At 37.6% G+C, this 15,342-nt stretch overlaps 2 protein-coding genes across 4 annotated transcripts in view; one reads left to right on the top strand and one right to left on the bottom strand.

Moving 5' to 3' along the window:
• Window positions 1–2,715, bottom strand: part of LOC137386948 (AP2-associated protein kinase 1-like) — a 76,560-nt gene extending 73,845 nt beyond the window's left edge. For 2 of the 3 annotated variants that reach the window (XM_068073190.1, XM_068073192.1), the window contains exon 1: window positions 2,635–2,715. The gene's annotated coding sequence lies outside the window, so the exon portion shown is untranslated. The remainder of the gene's footprint in view (window positions 1–2,634) is intronic. The other variant, XM_068073191.1, reaches the window with a different exon arrangement.
• Window positions 2,716–2,894: 179 nt separating this feature from the next.
• On the top strand, window positions 2,895–14,651 carry LOC137388603 (pinin-like). Its single transcript, XM_068075081.1, has 3 exons — window positions 2,895–2,912; window positions 6,859–7,270; window positions 13,993–14,651. The coding sequence occupies exons 2-3, from the start codon at window positions 6,868–6,870 to the stop codon at window positions 14,340–14,342; spliced, it is 753 nt and encodes a 250-aa protein (XP_067931182.1). The 5' UTR covers window positions 2,895–2,912; window positions 6,859–6,867; the 3' UTR covers window positions 14,343–14,651.
• Window positions 14,652–15,342: the final 691 nt, after the last annotated feature.

Below are 15,342 nucleotides of genomic sequence, written 5' to 3'. Positions count from 1 at the left end.
TTCCTGAAACATTGCACAGCGACCAGGGGGCGCAATTTCAGTCCCAGCTGCTAGCGGAATGCTGCAAGCTCTGGAACTGTAAGAAGACCAAGACGGCACCTTATCACCCACAAGGGAACTCGGTGGTAGAAAGATTAAACCGAACGGTAGGGAATTCCCTGCGTGCCCTATTGCGTGATTCAGAGCATCGAGAATGGGATGAGCTTTTGCCACAAATTATGAGAACCCTACGTGCCACGCCCCACCGGATGACAGAAGAAACACCGAATTATTTGATGCTCGGAAGAGAAACGCGACTACCACCTGATCTACTCCATGAAGGACGGGAGGAATCCGTGCTGCAAGAAGATTATGCCCAGCAACTCCAGGAGCGTTTACAAATAGCTGGAGAAAAACTTCGAAGGGAACAGCTAATGCCTCGAGTCTCAGATAGTGAAGAGCCATCAAAATATATGGTTGGGGATAAGGTGTGGTTGAAATCCTTCTATAAACCTACTGGGAGGGGCCAAAAACTTCAGCCCAAATACATTGGTCCATACCACATTACGGCAGTGCTTCCATATCAGAGTTACGAGATGAGCCGAAATGGCAAGCTATCCGTTCAACACGAAGGACGTATCCGGCTATGGCAGGGAGGGGAACAATCGCAAATGGAGGAAACTCCAGCTCAATCAGATACAAATGAAGACACCCAAGAAAGCCATGACATAGGCCGCCAGGTCGCAAGTGCCGTTCAGAGACAGCAGGTGTGGAAGTCACCCCGAGGAAAGAGGAAGTCTCGTCGACCCAGATACCTAGATGAGTTCCACTTGGACCTGTGTAAGGCTCAGGAGATGTTTCCGGTTGACAAAGAAGTAGCTATTCTGGGACAGAATTCAGTTCTTGTTGGGGGTAGTGAAGTAAACGCTCATAGCCAGATGAACAACACTCGTGTACAAGGTGGTGGCCCTGAAAAGGGCCCTTTGGGAAAAAAAAATCAGCTCGGAACTATAGGCTATAGTCCGAGTCGATCACGAGGGTCAGGTCAGATCGCGAAGACTACTCGCTTTGGAGGAACATTAGAATTAGCATGTTAGAACTAGCTTACGGTATTTATGGGTAATAAGCGGGCGTATCGGAGAGAGGACTTGTAAAGCGGAGGTAATAGACACTCGTTTTGTTTGTTTGCGCTAACTTTTGTGGTAGGATTTGACTGGATCTTATCGTTTGCTGTCTTATCCATGCGTGTAACCAATTACAGTCAGTAAAATTGACCTATATTATTTTAACCAATTATCTTAGTTTTTGCCATTTTTGTGTGTATATAAGAACATGCAATCGTGTTGTTAGAGTGTTCTGCTCGTGTTGTGCTTTGTGCTGATATTTGTGAATAAACTTTGACGCTTTCTCAAAGTGTTGTTAATTGAATTGATTCATAGCAGACTATCTAGTAGGGAGCACTAGCTTTATTTGTTTTGTCTTCTCCTCATAAGCCGTGGCTTAAGACTGCGTTTCATAGCTGCAGCCACACAAGGCTTCGAGGGACGACAGACAGATTTGGCGAGTCTGTAACGCTGTGCGTAGGCATGTGGTATTAGACAGTGAACCACAGCTGCATCCACGCTAGTGCACCACCTCAGCCAGACAAGTGTTCTGCCAACTAATAGGAACTAGACATTTAATGATAGTTGGATAATTTCATGCCTGAAGCCGAGTAACTCTAACTTCCAAGAGTTTTGTTCAGGAGTTACAGTGTTGGGGTATACCGGCAACCAGGTTACGAGGCCAGCGTTCGGTCTGATCCTACGAGGCCAGTATTCGGTCTGATCCTACGAGGCCAGTATTCGGTCGGATCCTACGAGGCCAGTATTCGGTCTGATCCTACGAGGCCAGTATTCGGTCTGATCCTACGAGGCCAGTATTCGGTCTGATCCTACGAGGCCAGTATTCGGTCTGATCCTACGAGGCCAGTATTCGGTCTGATCCTACGAGGCCAGTATTCGGTCTGATCCTACAAGGCCAGTATTCGGTCTGATCCTACGAGGCCAGTATTCGGTCTGATCCTACGAGGCCAGTATTCGGTCTGATCCTACGAGGCCAGTATTCGGTCTGATCCTACGAGGCCAGTATTCGGTCTGATCCTACGAGGCCAGTATTCGGTCTGATCCTACGAGGCCAGTATTCGGTCTGATCCTACGAGGCCAGTATTCGGTCTGATCCTACGAGGCCAGTATTCGGTCTGATCCTACGAGGCCAGTATTCGGTCTGATTCTACGGGCCTGTGTTCGGTCCCAAATTCGTCAGGGCCAGTCTTCGGTCCAGCTTAGTCAGACTTAGGGTAGCTCCCGTATAATCTTGACGGTCGGGTGTGGCATCATTAGCGAGTATTACTTTAATACCGTATAACTATAAATTAATTTAAACATTTTAAAGATTGCACATTCTGTACACAAATCACTGTTTAAACGTTGCTTAGTACCAACAAACTATGCAGTCAAACAAATAAAATCAAGCCTTGAATAATTTATATATAATTATATCAAAAATTATGTACCGAACTCTTCGAAAATCCGTATGGAAAAGACAGCAAGTGTTTTATCTGCTTACACTCAGCAGCTGAACATCACACATATAAAATAACTTGCTGTTACGCACCTGATCTTGAAGCTATCAAAATAATTAACGGGTGAAACTTAGACTTCAGCGCAATCGACTTGAGCTCTTTAAAACTTCAAGACAGCTATTTTGTTTCCGGATGTATACAGATAAGCTCCGTTTGGTGCTTACTTTTACGCCGACAGAAAAACGAGAACACCGAGCGGGCCATGTAACTCGTAGCGACTTCGGATCACGAGAAATGTCCTTGACCGCCGACTAGTCATTGACGACCGTAAACAAACCAATGAGAAAAATATTTGACTGAGGCATTTCAGGTAGATATTGTTTTCTCTTAAACAGCACTCTTATTTGGTAGTTACATAACGTTTTTATTTAAAATAAAACTAAAACACATGTAAAGTATAATCTGCATAAATTACAAACCCATAGCATGAAATATTTTTGTTCGCTCAAGCATTTTAAATATAGTCCGCGCGATCAAACCGAGAAAATTATGCACGTATTTATCTTTCGGTTGTGTGCAGGACAATAAAATTGCTGCTTCATGATATTGGTGAATTTTAAAGTTGCTTTAGTTATGTGTATCTATAATTGAGTATATACGTCATATTATAATTGTGGCTTTTGTCTTATTGTTGTGGTCTTACTCTTGTCTGAAATCATGTCATGTGTAGTATTTAAGAAGTTTACTCATTTGAACACCGTATTAACATCATTGATCAGTAACTAATACATTCTCACTTTATTCAGACTATGTTTTTATGATTGAACTCTCAAAGGCAAGCTGCCTTGTTTTGTTATGGCTGTCAAGAGTTGAGAGTTCAATTTATAGAACTTTACCCAGATCATTAGTGCAAGTCCAACGATTCTATTTTTCAGATGTCAATGTAGCAATAAAAATATCCTTTATTCTCATGAATAAAAACCTAATACATAGGTAGCAAAATTCTAGAATAAAGCAAAGATAACAAGAAGTAGCAAAAGCTAAGTATTATAAAATATACCCTTTCCCCGAACAGCTGTGTCTGCCTTGTATCTATCAGTCTTGTACGCTTAAAAGGCTTCAACGTCGAAAGAAAATAGGCTACTATAATTGTTCTTTTTATAGGCATCTGGTTAGCCTGAGGGCAGATGTATAAGTGTTCGGGGTTGTGTCTTTAGGTTAGTGAGGTTGGTCATGAAAGGAGCACTGTCTTTGGGTACGTCATTGGAAGAACGCTGTTTTAGTGGGGCGGATGCTGCAGTTGTGCAATATTGCTTTTGTTGGTGCTTGTATACTTCAGAAAAATTTACTAGATATTGGGCATATGAGATTTCAGCATATGGGCTAACAAGTTAGAGTTAGTAGCTAAGTTTCAAAAGGTCCAGGATTTGACATCATTTGTGCCATTATTTTTAAATGGCCCAGCGTTCTTTTTGTATGAACAGTTGCCACAATCACCAAAATATGACTGCAAAGTTAAAAAAAGAGTTACTGGCAGCGCTCAGTGTTAACTGTTATGATGCATTCAAACAGCTTTGTCAGCGTGTCAGGATGAAAAAACAGTTGATATATATTTGTCAGACTTACCTCGACACACTGATGCGGTTAGTCAAACTAATCCTGAGCCATTGCTAAAGTTCCCATCAATATTGGGATTACCAACAGAAGTAGCAAATCAACTAAAGGCAACAGCAGCTGTAGAAGATATGGGGCTTGATGAGATAGTCACAAGAACAATGTCAGTTCTATCGACTAAATTAGAGTAATCCTCCTACGTATGCAACAGTGGAGTCAGGCAAAAGCTTCACAAATCTACTAAATGTTACATTTGCTTTAGGCTTGGCCATGTTCCCTGAGAATGCCCTATTGGAAGAAACAAAATGACATTAGCAAACAGATCGCTGTTACAATTGTAATATGGTAGGCCGTATCTGTTGCCATTGTATGGCTAAGCAGTTGAAAAATAAGAGCTGGTGAGCGTTTGCGTCGGGTGCTCACCCCAATCTTACTCAGTTAAGCGGACGCTTTCATTTGTCACAGCAACAATTGAAGATATGACCTTAAAGACTCTAATTGAGAGAAGTCTATAAAATCTAGAGAAGTTGTGAACAGACTAGGTCTGATGTCTACAGGACGTGTTTAAACAGTGAGAACGATGAATGGTAATACTACCTAGTGCAGTGGTAAGGTAACAGTAAACATAGGGTCGGATCTTCTAGTGTACAATCGCGTTGTTTAGTCAGACTAGAGCTTGTGCGTAGGTGCAGACTAATTTTAGTCATAGATGGAATATCTAATTTAGGGAAAGTTTTTATTCATTTTGGTAACACTGCACAGTTTAGGCCAGATACTGTAGCTTTGGTTGGAACAGCAAGTAAAGAGAAAGTATGGACTAGCTTGACTATTGATGACAGTGATTTTAAAGCCATGTTTCATAGATTTAACTGGCATATTTTATGGAAATGGAAAGACCAAGAGCCCGTACTCCGCAATCAATGTGCGGAGTACGGGCTATACAAGCGCAGTGTAAAACTGTAAGGGTGCTAAGCACTTTTATTTTGAACCATTTTAGTTAGTATATGTTTGTAGCAGTTTGTAGAGCATTTTCTAACTAGAAATTCTCCTGTCATACGGCCCACGACCAAAGTGATATTGGAAAAAAGAAAGGGTACTACTGCTGGTTGAGAAATGCAATATTAGCAGTCAAATGGTACTGCAGTGCAATAGGAGAACTGCAATGATAGCTGCAATGGTAGCTGTAATGTACTGGGTATTATTATGTACAACAAACAGCAATAATGAAAGAAAAAGATTATGTTTATATCTCTCCCCTGCAATAGGAGAAGTGCAATAGGGGAAGTGCAATATTAGAAGTAAAATGGCATGCTGCTGTGTAATATGCCCAGTTTGAAAGTTGGTCGTGTTGAATGTAGAATGGTTTTGACAGCGATATGTAATAAAAAGCAAAAATTAGTATTCACATGTGTCTGGAAGTTTTTTGCAAACTGGAGCAAAATGAAGAAATGGGTCATGATCACAGAAACCATGGTTAAGTTGGGTGTGTGAGATTTAGAGTTATCTACACTAGCAGAAGAAGAAAATTCTCAGTTATTTTGCGAAAAAAAATTTGAATCCAGTTTAATTACAGCAGATTTTATGGTCAATAAACTGAATACATGATTACCGTTAGTGCGAAAACATAGTTCTGAGAAAACTGGTGTTAGAGTTTGAGGAACGAAAACCAATAAAATGTAAACAGTTTTGTTTACATTTCAAAACGTCATAGCAACCAATATCAAGAAGTTGTGATATTTATTTAGATTTCTGAGTTTATATCCAAAAAATTAGGTTGAATTTAAAAATCTAAACAGATTTTAGTTGGCTGTCATAGAAATAGCTGTATATCTATAAGAAAATGTGGGCCTATTACTTAATTTTGCAGATATTAAAAATGGCTTGGCAGTACCACGATATTGGGCACAACTGTAATATCATCAACAAAATCTTTGAAAAAATAATAACAGTAACATATTGCACACCATCGGTCACTATATACTTCAATCTTGTAAATTCGAATGATTATTCTTATAATTAAATCTTATAATAATCTTATAAGATCGAATAATTAAATCGAATATTAAAATCCGCAAAAAGAAATGATTACCTTTCAGTACTTCTACGTTAATTACAGAAACCTTCGGCAATTGGGCAATGCCATAGACTGGTGAAATGTGCACGTTTTTCTCGTGAAATGCGCACGACTTAATAGTTCTACTATCTGTCGCACGGTTTTATTTGCGTTTTGTTTGCCGGTCTTAATTTTGATTTTAAAAGGCTTGTCAGGTTTTAATGACGATTTTAGGCCAAATTAATCTGTCTAGTTATGTATTATCCGATCAGATGGTTTAGTTTTAGGATATTGTCCCAACTTTTCAAAGACTTGGTAACATATTTAAATAGGTTTATATGTGTTGTGTATCATTATTACGATTAAAAGACTCTACACAAAAATGGTTAAATTTTTTGATGGGATCTCGGTACACGGGTTTGGTTATGGCTGTTGACGGGTAATTTGCAGGAGTTGTTTGCACATATGCATTTATCATAAAGCTCCCAAACACTTACTTCGCTCGTGTTTGGCCGTGGGAATATTACAAAGTTGTAAGATTAGCAAAAGATTGCAAGGGCAATCAAATTATTGATACAAACAAGATATTGTTAAGGTTATTGCTGTAGAGCTTGGTTGCTCACTCTGAGATACCCGGTTATTGTGTTAGCAGAAAAAAATGGACAAGCCAAGCAAATCGCGACGCAAATCCAAGAGCAAAAAAAAGAGCAAACCGAAGTCAAATCATTCATCAAGTGCTTCTACAGGCGAGTCCATCGGGTACAACTCTGTGGCTGGTACCTTGGAGAATAACCGTTTAATAGAAACCAGTATGAGTAACTCTGGGACCGAGATCAGTGTGGATGCATCTATGAAAGACACATCTGGTATGGCTGCATCTGTGAAAAACACATCTGGTATGGATGCATCTGTGAAAGACACATCTGGTATGGATGTATCTGTGAAAGACACATCTGGTGTGGATGCATCTATGAAAAACACATCTGGTGTGGATGCGTCTATGATAGACACATCTGAAACGAAAAGTTCTGATCAGTCAAATAGCACGGTCTCCAACATCGGTGAGTCTGGTTTATCAATTTTAATATTGTAATCTGCAGTTCTAGGTCTATCAAGATTACTAAATTAAAAAAAATATCATTCTTTGACAGCTTATTTATTATTTTTAACCTTATAAATATAGCTTAAAGATGGCAAACATTTTATAAAAGAACATCATTTTTATTTGCCAATACAGTTGTATTATAGTAAAATGCACATGAAGATATAAGCGTTCATATAACTGAACTGTCCTTCTTTAGCTAGTAAATAAGAATAACATTATTATTCTTGTTTTACAGTGCAATGAATTCTGTAAAAACAGTCTTAGTTTAGCACTACAAGTAATACAAAAGAGCATGGCAAAGTTATAGAGATGTCATTTTATATGGTTTAACTATGGCTGCCCTTGAGCTGTCAATGAGCTGGACCAATAGCCTAAAGAAAATTCACTGCCCCAAATTCATCATCTGCTGCTCAAACATCGCTGTTGCATTCAAAACTGCTGCTCACTAAAAGCACAAACTTACTTCAGATTCTGATCACGCCTCACTGTTAGTTCCCTTTGCTGTTGGTTGTTTGTCCCCCACTGGCCAGCCAGCCTCGGTCCCTGTATTCTTGATATGCTCTTACACTTGCCACAATACAGATACACAGGCAATTCCCTACGAAACCTATCATTACACTCATTGCAGAAGAGCAATTGAAACTCGAAATTGCAACTTTGGAATAGTGGCTGCAACAAATTACATCATTAGGGTGTGAGGTTTAAATTTATTATTTACATAGATAATTTCTATTATAGGCCATTTGAAACTGCATTATCAGACACTGAATCACCTTATATAAACACACTTAATGAAGTTATGTGTAAACCTAGCTAATAAACCTTATATAAACACACTTAATGAAGTTATGTGTAAACCTAGCTAATAAACCTTATATAAACACACTTAATGAAGTTATGTGTAAACCTAGCTAATAAACCTTATATAAACACACTTAGTGAAGTTATGTGTAAACCTAGCTAATAAACCTTATATAAACACACTTAGTGAAGTTATGTGTAAACCTAGCTAATAAACCTTATATAAACACACTTAGTGAAGTTATGTGTAAACCTAGCTAATAAACCTTATATAAACACACTTAATGAAGTTATGTGTAAACCTAGCTAATAAACCTTATATAAACACACTTAATGAAGTTATGTGTAAACCTAGCTAATAAACCTTATATAAACACACTTAATGAAGTTATGTGTAAAGCTAGCTAATAAACCTTATATAAACACACTTAATGAAGTTATGTGTAAAGCTAGCTAATAAACCTTATATAAACACACTTAATGAAGTTATGTGTAAACCTAGCTAATAAACCTTATATAAACACACTTAGTGAAGTTATGTGTAAACCTAGCTAATAAACCTTATATAAACACACTTAGTGAAGTTATGTGTAAACCTAGCTAATAAACCTTATATAAACACACTTAGTGAAGTTATGTGTAAACCTAGCTAATAAACCTTATATAAACACACTTAGTGAAGTTATGTGTAAACCTAGCTAATAAACCTTATATAAACACACTTAGTGAAGTTATGTGTAAACCTAGCTAATAAACCTTATATAAACACACTTAGTGAAGTTATGTGTAAACCTAGCTAATAAACCTTATATAAACACACTTAGTGAAGTTATGTGTAAACCTAGCTAATAAACCTTATATAAACACACTTAGTGAAGTTATGTGTAAACCTAGCTAATAAACCTTATATAAACACACTTAGTGAAGTTATGTGTAAACCTAGCTAATAAACCTTATATAAACACACTTAGTGAAGTTATGTGTAAACCTAGCTAATAAACCTTATATAAACACACTTAGTGAAGTTATGTGTAAACCTAGCTAATAAACCTTATATAAACACACTTAGTGAAGTTATGTGTAAACCTAGCTAATAAACGAGTTCCATTAAAAAGTGGTAAAAGATTTCATGAGGCAGCAATTTTCTAACTTCTAGAAAATGTTCTTCATAGCAGTTCAAATTTAGCAGACCGTATTCTCGTAGAAATGGAATACTAGTAGGTGCTGTAGGGGAATAGATGCTGGAATACTAGTAGGTGCTGTAGGGGAATAGATGCTGGAATACTAGTAAGGTGCTGTAGGGGAATAGATGCTGGAATACTAGTAGGTGCTGTAGGGGAATAGATGCTGGAATACTAGTAGGTGTGGTAGGGTAATAGATGCTGGAATACTAGTAAGGTGCTGTAGGGGAATAGATGCTGGAATACTAGTAGGTGCTGTAGGGGAATAGATGCTGGAATACTAGTAGGTGTGGTAGGGTAATAGATGCTGGAATACTAGTAAGGTGCTGTAGGGGAATAGATGCTGGAATACTAGTAGGTGCTGTAGGGGAATAGATGCTGGAATACTAGTAGGTGTGGTAGGGTAATAGATGCTGGAATACTAGTAAGGTGCTGTAGAGGAATAGATGCTGGAATACTAGTAGGTGCTGAAGAGGAATAGAATCTGGAATACTAGTAGGTGCTGTAGAGGAATAGATGCTGGAATACTAGTAGGTGTGGTAGGGTAATAGATGCTGGAATACTAGTAAGGTGCTGTAGGGGAATAGATGCTGGAATACTAGTAGGTGCTGAAGAGGAATAGAATCTGGAATACTAGTAGGTGCTGTAGAGGAATAGATGCTGGAATACTAGTAGGTGTGGTAGGGTAATAGATGCTGGAATACTAGTAAGGTGCTGTAGGGGAATAGATGCTGGAATACTAGTAGGTGCTGAAGAGGAATAGAATCTGGAATACTAGTAGGTGCTGTAGAGGAATAGATGCTGGAATACTAGTAGGTGTGGTAGGGTAATAGATGCTGGAATACTAGTAAGGTGCTGTAGGGGAATAGATGCTGGAATACTAGTAGGTGCTGAAGAGGAATAGAATCTGGAATACTAGTAGGTGCTGTAGAGGAATAGATGCTGGAATACTAGTAGGGGCTGTAGGGGAATAGATACTGGAATACTAGTAGGTGCTGTAGGGTAATAGATGCTGGAATTCTAGTAGGTGCTGTAGGGGAATAGATGCTGGAATACTAGTAGGTGCTGTAGGGTAATAGATGCTGGAATACTAGTAAGGTGCTGTAGGGGAATAGATGCTGGAATACTAGTAGGCGCTGAAGAGGAATAGAATCTGGAATACTAGTAGGTGCTGTAGGATAATAGATGCTGGAATACTAGTAGGTGCTGTAGGGGAATAGATGCTGGAATACTAGTAGGTGCTGTAGGGGAATAGATGCTGGAATACTAGTAGGTGCTGTAGGATAATAGATACTGGAATACTAGTAGGTGCTGTAGGATAATAGATGCTGGAATGCTAGTAGGTGTTGTAGGGGAATAGATGCTGGAATACTAGTAGGTGCTGCAGGGGAATAGATGCTGGAATACTAATAGGTGCTGTAGGATAATAGATACTGGAATACTAGTAGGTGCTGTAGGGGAATAGATTCTGGAATACTAGTAGGTGCTGTAGGGGAATAGATGCTGGAATACTAGTAGGTGCTGTAGAGGAATAGATCCTGGAATACTAGTAGGTGCTGTAGGGGAATAGATGCTCGAATACTGGTAGGTGCTGTAGGGTAATAGATTCCGGAATACTAGTAGGGGCTGTAGGGTAATAGATTCTTGGAATCCATCGAACTAGTTTTGAAGTGTAGAGAACCTGTGTTCCACACTATTGGAATTTGTTTTTAATCAGAACAAAATACTTCAGCATTTGCTACAGTTTTTATACAAATCAAGAACAGCATTCGTGAACTTCAGAATAACTGCCACCGCTGTATGAAAACTTAACTAAGTATGATTTCCTAAATATTTAAGAAATATTTGGAAACTTAACTTTAGTTTTGAAAAAATAGGAGCAATCGCATTCGCGTATTACTCGGGAAGCAGGCTTTAGTTCAGCTGTGCTCAACAAGTTGTGAGACAATTTGTATAAAAATATACACTGGCTTCTTACATTAAAACAGTTGTTTGTTTAGGCGAACATTATTATAAACACATATTATTATAAACACATATTATTATAAACACATATTATTATAAACATATACATGTATTATTATAAACACTTTATTATTATAAACATATTGTTATAAACACATGTTGTTATTAACATATTATTATAAACACATGTTATTATAAACATATGTTATTATAGACATATGTTATTATAGACATAGATTCTTATAGACACATATCATTGCGTGTACTGATCCACAAAGTTTCAAAAAACTTCAAACACTGTTTGTTCCAAGTTACTACTTACAGTATATTGAGTATGTCGTACATACAAATATTTACTCAAACTTGGCGTGATATGTTGCAATATTTGTATGTTTAAGCTTAACTGTCATAATTAAAAAGATAAAGAAATTGTGAAGTCATCTAGTTGCTTTTTTTATGTAAACGACAAGCTTTGAGCAATATTAACATGAGACCAAAAGCAAAGTATTTTTGTATTCATGACCTTTATAATTACAACATTTGAAAAACAACAAGTTACCTAAGCCAAATTTGTTTTTCAAATCTAGTTATTGATCTAAGAGACTTACAGGCTAATAGCTTGGTTTTTTATTCATGTTAACCCTCTCTCCGTCTTAACAGGGTTTTCAATCCCAGTTGCACCTGTTCATTTATTACTAGCTTTAGCTCTGCTCTGCTCAGGTTTATATTACCATCTTCTGTGTCTAGCCATGTAGACACAGCTATTGATAACCTACAATAGCTGTGTCTAGCCATGTAGACACAGTTATTGATAACCTACAATAGCTGTGTCTAGCCATGTAGAAACAGTTATTGATAACCTACAATAGCTGTGTCTAGCCATGTAGAAACAGCTATTGATAACCTACAATAGCTGTGTCTAGCCATGTAGACACAGTTATTGATAACCTACAATAGCTGTGTCTAGCCATGTAGAAACAGCTATTGATAACCTACAATAGCTTTGTCTAGCCATGTAGACACAGTTATTGATAACCTACAATAGCTGTGTTTAGCCATGTAGAAACAGCTATTGATAACCTACAATAGCTGTGTCTAGCCATGTAGAAACAGTTATTGATAACCTACAATAGCTGTGTTTAGCCATGTAGAAACAGCTATTGATAACCTACAATAGCTGTGTCTAGCCATGTAGACACAGTTATTGATAACCTACAATAGCTGTTTCTAGCCATGTAGAAACAGCTATTGATAACCTACAATAGCTGTGTCTAGCCATGTAGAAACAGTTATTGATAACCTACAATAGCTGTGTTTAGCCATGTAGAAACAGCTATTGATGACCTACAATAGCTGTGTCTAGCCATGTAGAAACAGCTATTGATAACCTACAATAGCTGTGTCTAGCCATGTAGAAACAGTTATTGATAACCTACAATAGCGTCTACACAGTTTTGAGTCTGGAGAAGCTCCAATAGAGACATTAACTTCAAATATAAAGTTTAATATTATATAGAATTTTTGCAATTCGTAATTCAATAATAATTAAACTCTCAAATTATTCCACTACATCTAATTTATAGGTTTTGAAGATAATTAAATTTGTCTGACATCTCTCAGGTAATATCTTTGTTTGTGATCAGGCAACCATAAGGTTAATTTCCTGCTCCGTAAAAAACAAGGTCATATAAATTAGAACTCAAATATTAGCGGATATCGCTTGTGGATGGAAAGGGCAAGCCTCATTTGGTGTTGGCCATGGCATCATCAACCAAGCAGCTATCGCTAGTTTCAAATAGGCTCCAAGAAGATCTTTGTTATTACTAGTTACTTGCTGGTTTACTCGCTGTAGGTGTAACTGAATGTAGGTGTAACTGAATGTAGGCGTAACTGAATGTAGGCGTAACTGAATGTAGGCGTAACTGAATGTAGGCGTAACTGAATGTAGGCGTAACTGAATGTAGGCGTAACTGAATGTAGGCGTAACTGAATGTAGGCGTAACTGAATGTAGGCGTATCTGAATGTAGGCGTAACTGAATGTAGGCGTAACTGAATGTAGGCGTAACTGAATGTAGGCGTAACTGAATGTAGGCGTAACTGAATGTAGGCGTAACTGAATGTAGGCGTAACTGAATGTAGGCGTAACTGAATGTAGGCGTAACTGAATGTAGGCGTAACTAAATGTAGGTGTAAATGAATGTAGGTGTAACTGAATGTACGTGTGACTTAATGTAGGTGTGGCTGAATGTAGGTGTAACTGAATGTAAGTGTAACTGAATGTAGGTGTAACTGAATGTAGGTGTAACTGAATGTAGGTGTGACTGAATGTAGGTGTGGCTGAATGTAGGTGTAACTGAATGTAGGTGTAACTGAATGTAGGTGTAACTGAATGTAGGTGTAACTGAATGTAAGTGTAACTGAATGTAGGTGTAACTGAATGTAGGTGTGGCTGAATGTAGGTGTAACTGAATGTAGGTATAACTGAATGTAGGTGTAACTGAATGTAGGTGTAACTAAATGTAGGTGTAACTGAATGTAGGTGTAACTGAATGTAGGTGTAACTGAATGTAAGTGTAACTGAATGTAGGTGTAACTGAATGTAGGTGTAACTGAATGTAGGTGTAACTGAATGTAGGTGTAACTGAATGTAAGTATTGGTTTGTTAAGCAACTAAAGAATTAAAACAAGGTGTATTTAATTTTTTTATAAATTAAATTTTTTTGATTTTAGGGCAGTCAAAGGAATCAGGTGTGCGTTTTAACGCCGGATTGTTATCGTTGCGAGTCAAAATCAATAACAAAGAGAAAACTAACTTCATTCCACAAACAAACCAGAGTCTCCGATGGAACGGTCAATTAGATGACCCTGTTAATGAAGGTCGGCGGATAGAGTTGTACAAAGTTCGAAGGAGGGAACGCTATATGCAGGCAGCGGCAGAGACATACGCTAAACAACGATCTTCCGAGAAACTCTCAACAAATGAAAAAATTCCAAACATCTATACTTCTTGTAGTTCTACTAGCATACCTGGTCATTATAAGATTAATTCATCTGTCTCTAATGTCGCTGCTATCGCTTAGCAAAGAGCATGGCATATGTCTTCTTGTTACAGTTGGGTTTGTTTTTGATGGCAGAGTTTCAACCTACATGCTGCAGCAATTAATAATTTCTTTCTATACTTTGCAAGTTTATGCCAGTTATTTCGTTAGTTCATAAAACGCATTTTAGTTTCAGAAAAGACACTGAGGATTATACCATTACTGGCAACACTTGCATATATTGTCATACTATAAAAGCATTATAGGATAAAAAATGCTGTTATAGATTTCTGGTATATGAATATTTTGAAAAATATCCTATTGACCAAACCAAATCATACCACTTTTTCTTCTATGTAAACTATCAGTAAATGTATCAGTTAACAGTCCAAATGAAACTCAAGTATAAATATGGACATTGATTATCTCAGGTGGGTACTTCAACTCTTCAAGGAGAAAATAAAGTTAAAGGAGAAGGTGAAAATATTGGGCAGCTTTTTATATTACCATCTTCTTTTGCTGGAAGTTAAAGATACATGAATTACTGTTTGAGTGTTTTATTTATATCAAACAGTTGTAACTTGAGTTATAATGGTTTCTGGGAATTGATAGGCTCTAAGACACCCGAGGGCCTCTAACCCGATCTACCAAGATTTCAACATCTTAAAACCATGTGTAAATACGCAGAAGTTTAACTGCAAAAACCTCATTTATATCTGTCAACTGTAGTTTAGTTATAGTAGTACCAGTAAAATAAATACTATAATCATGCTGCTTCTGACCTCAAGGGGAGCCTCTAGATCCAGCCCTAGGAACTAGAGTGTTAAGGCTGGGCCTCTAGTCCTAGCCATAGCACTGTGTAATCTAAAAAAGGGGTCAGGAACATTTTTGAAGAAGTGTGCTGAAAACTCCACTTGTTTTAAAATGTATTTTTAGGAGAGCCAAATGTGTATTTTGAATCTCAAAAACATAAAATTGGAAAGGAAGACCAAGAAATTTAGTATCTTGAGTAATTTTAGAGTAAAAGAAAACTGGATTATTC

Source organism: Watersipora subatra, chromosome 2 (assembly GCF_963576615.1).
Source record: "Watersipora subatra chromosome 2, tzWatSuba1.1, whole genome shotgun sequence".
NCBI lineage: Eukaryota > Metazoa > Bryozoa > Gymnolaemata > Cheilostomatida > Watersiporidae > Watersipora > Watersipora subatra.
The sequence above is the reverse complement of the archived record's forward strand: the minus strand, read 5'-3'. Positions and strand labels throughout refer to the sequence as shown.

What these genes read in the sequence shown, in the direction of transcription:
- LOC137388603 (XM_068075081.1), top strand. Translation starts at nt 6,868, where the DNA reads ATGGACAAGCCAAGCAAATCGCGACGCAAATCCAAGAGCAAAAAAAAG. An exon ending in TAGCACGGTCTCCAACATCG is followed by an intron (nt 7,271 to 13,992) that starts GTGAGTCTGGTT and finishes TTTTGATTTTAG; the next exon opens with GGCAGTCAAAGGAATCAGGT.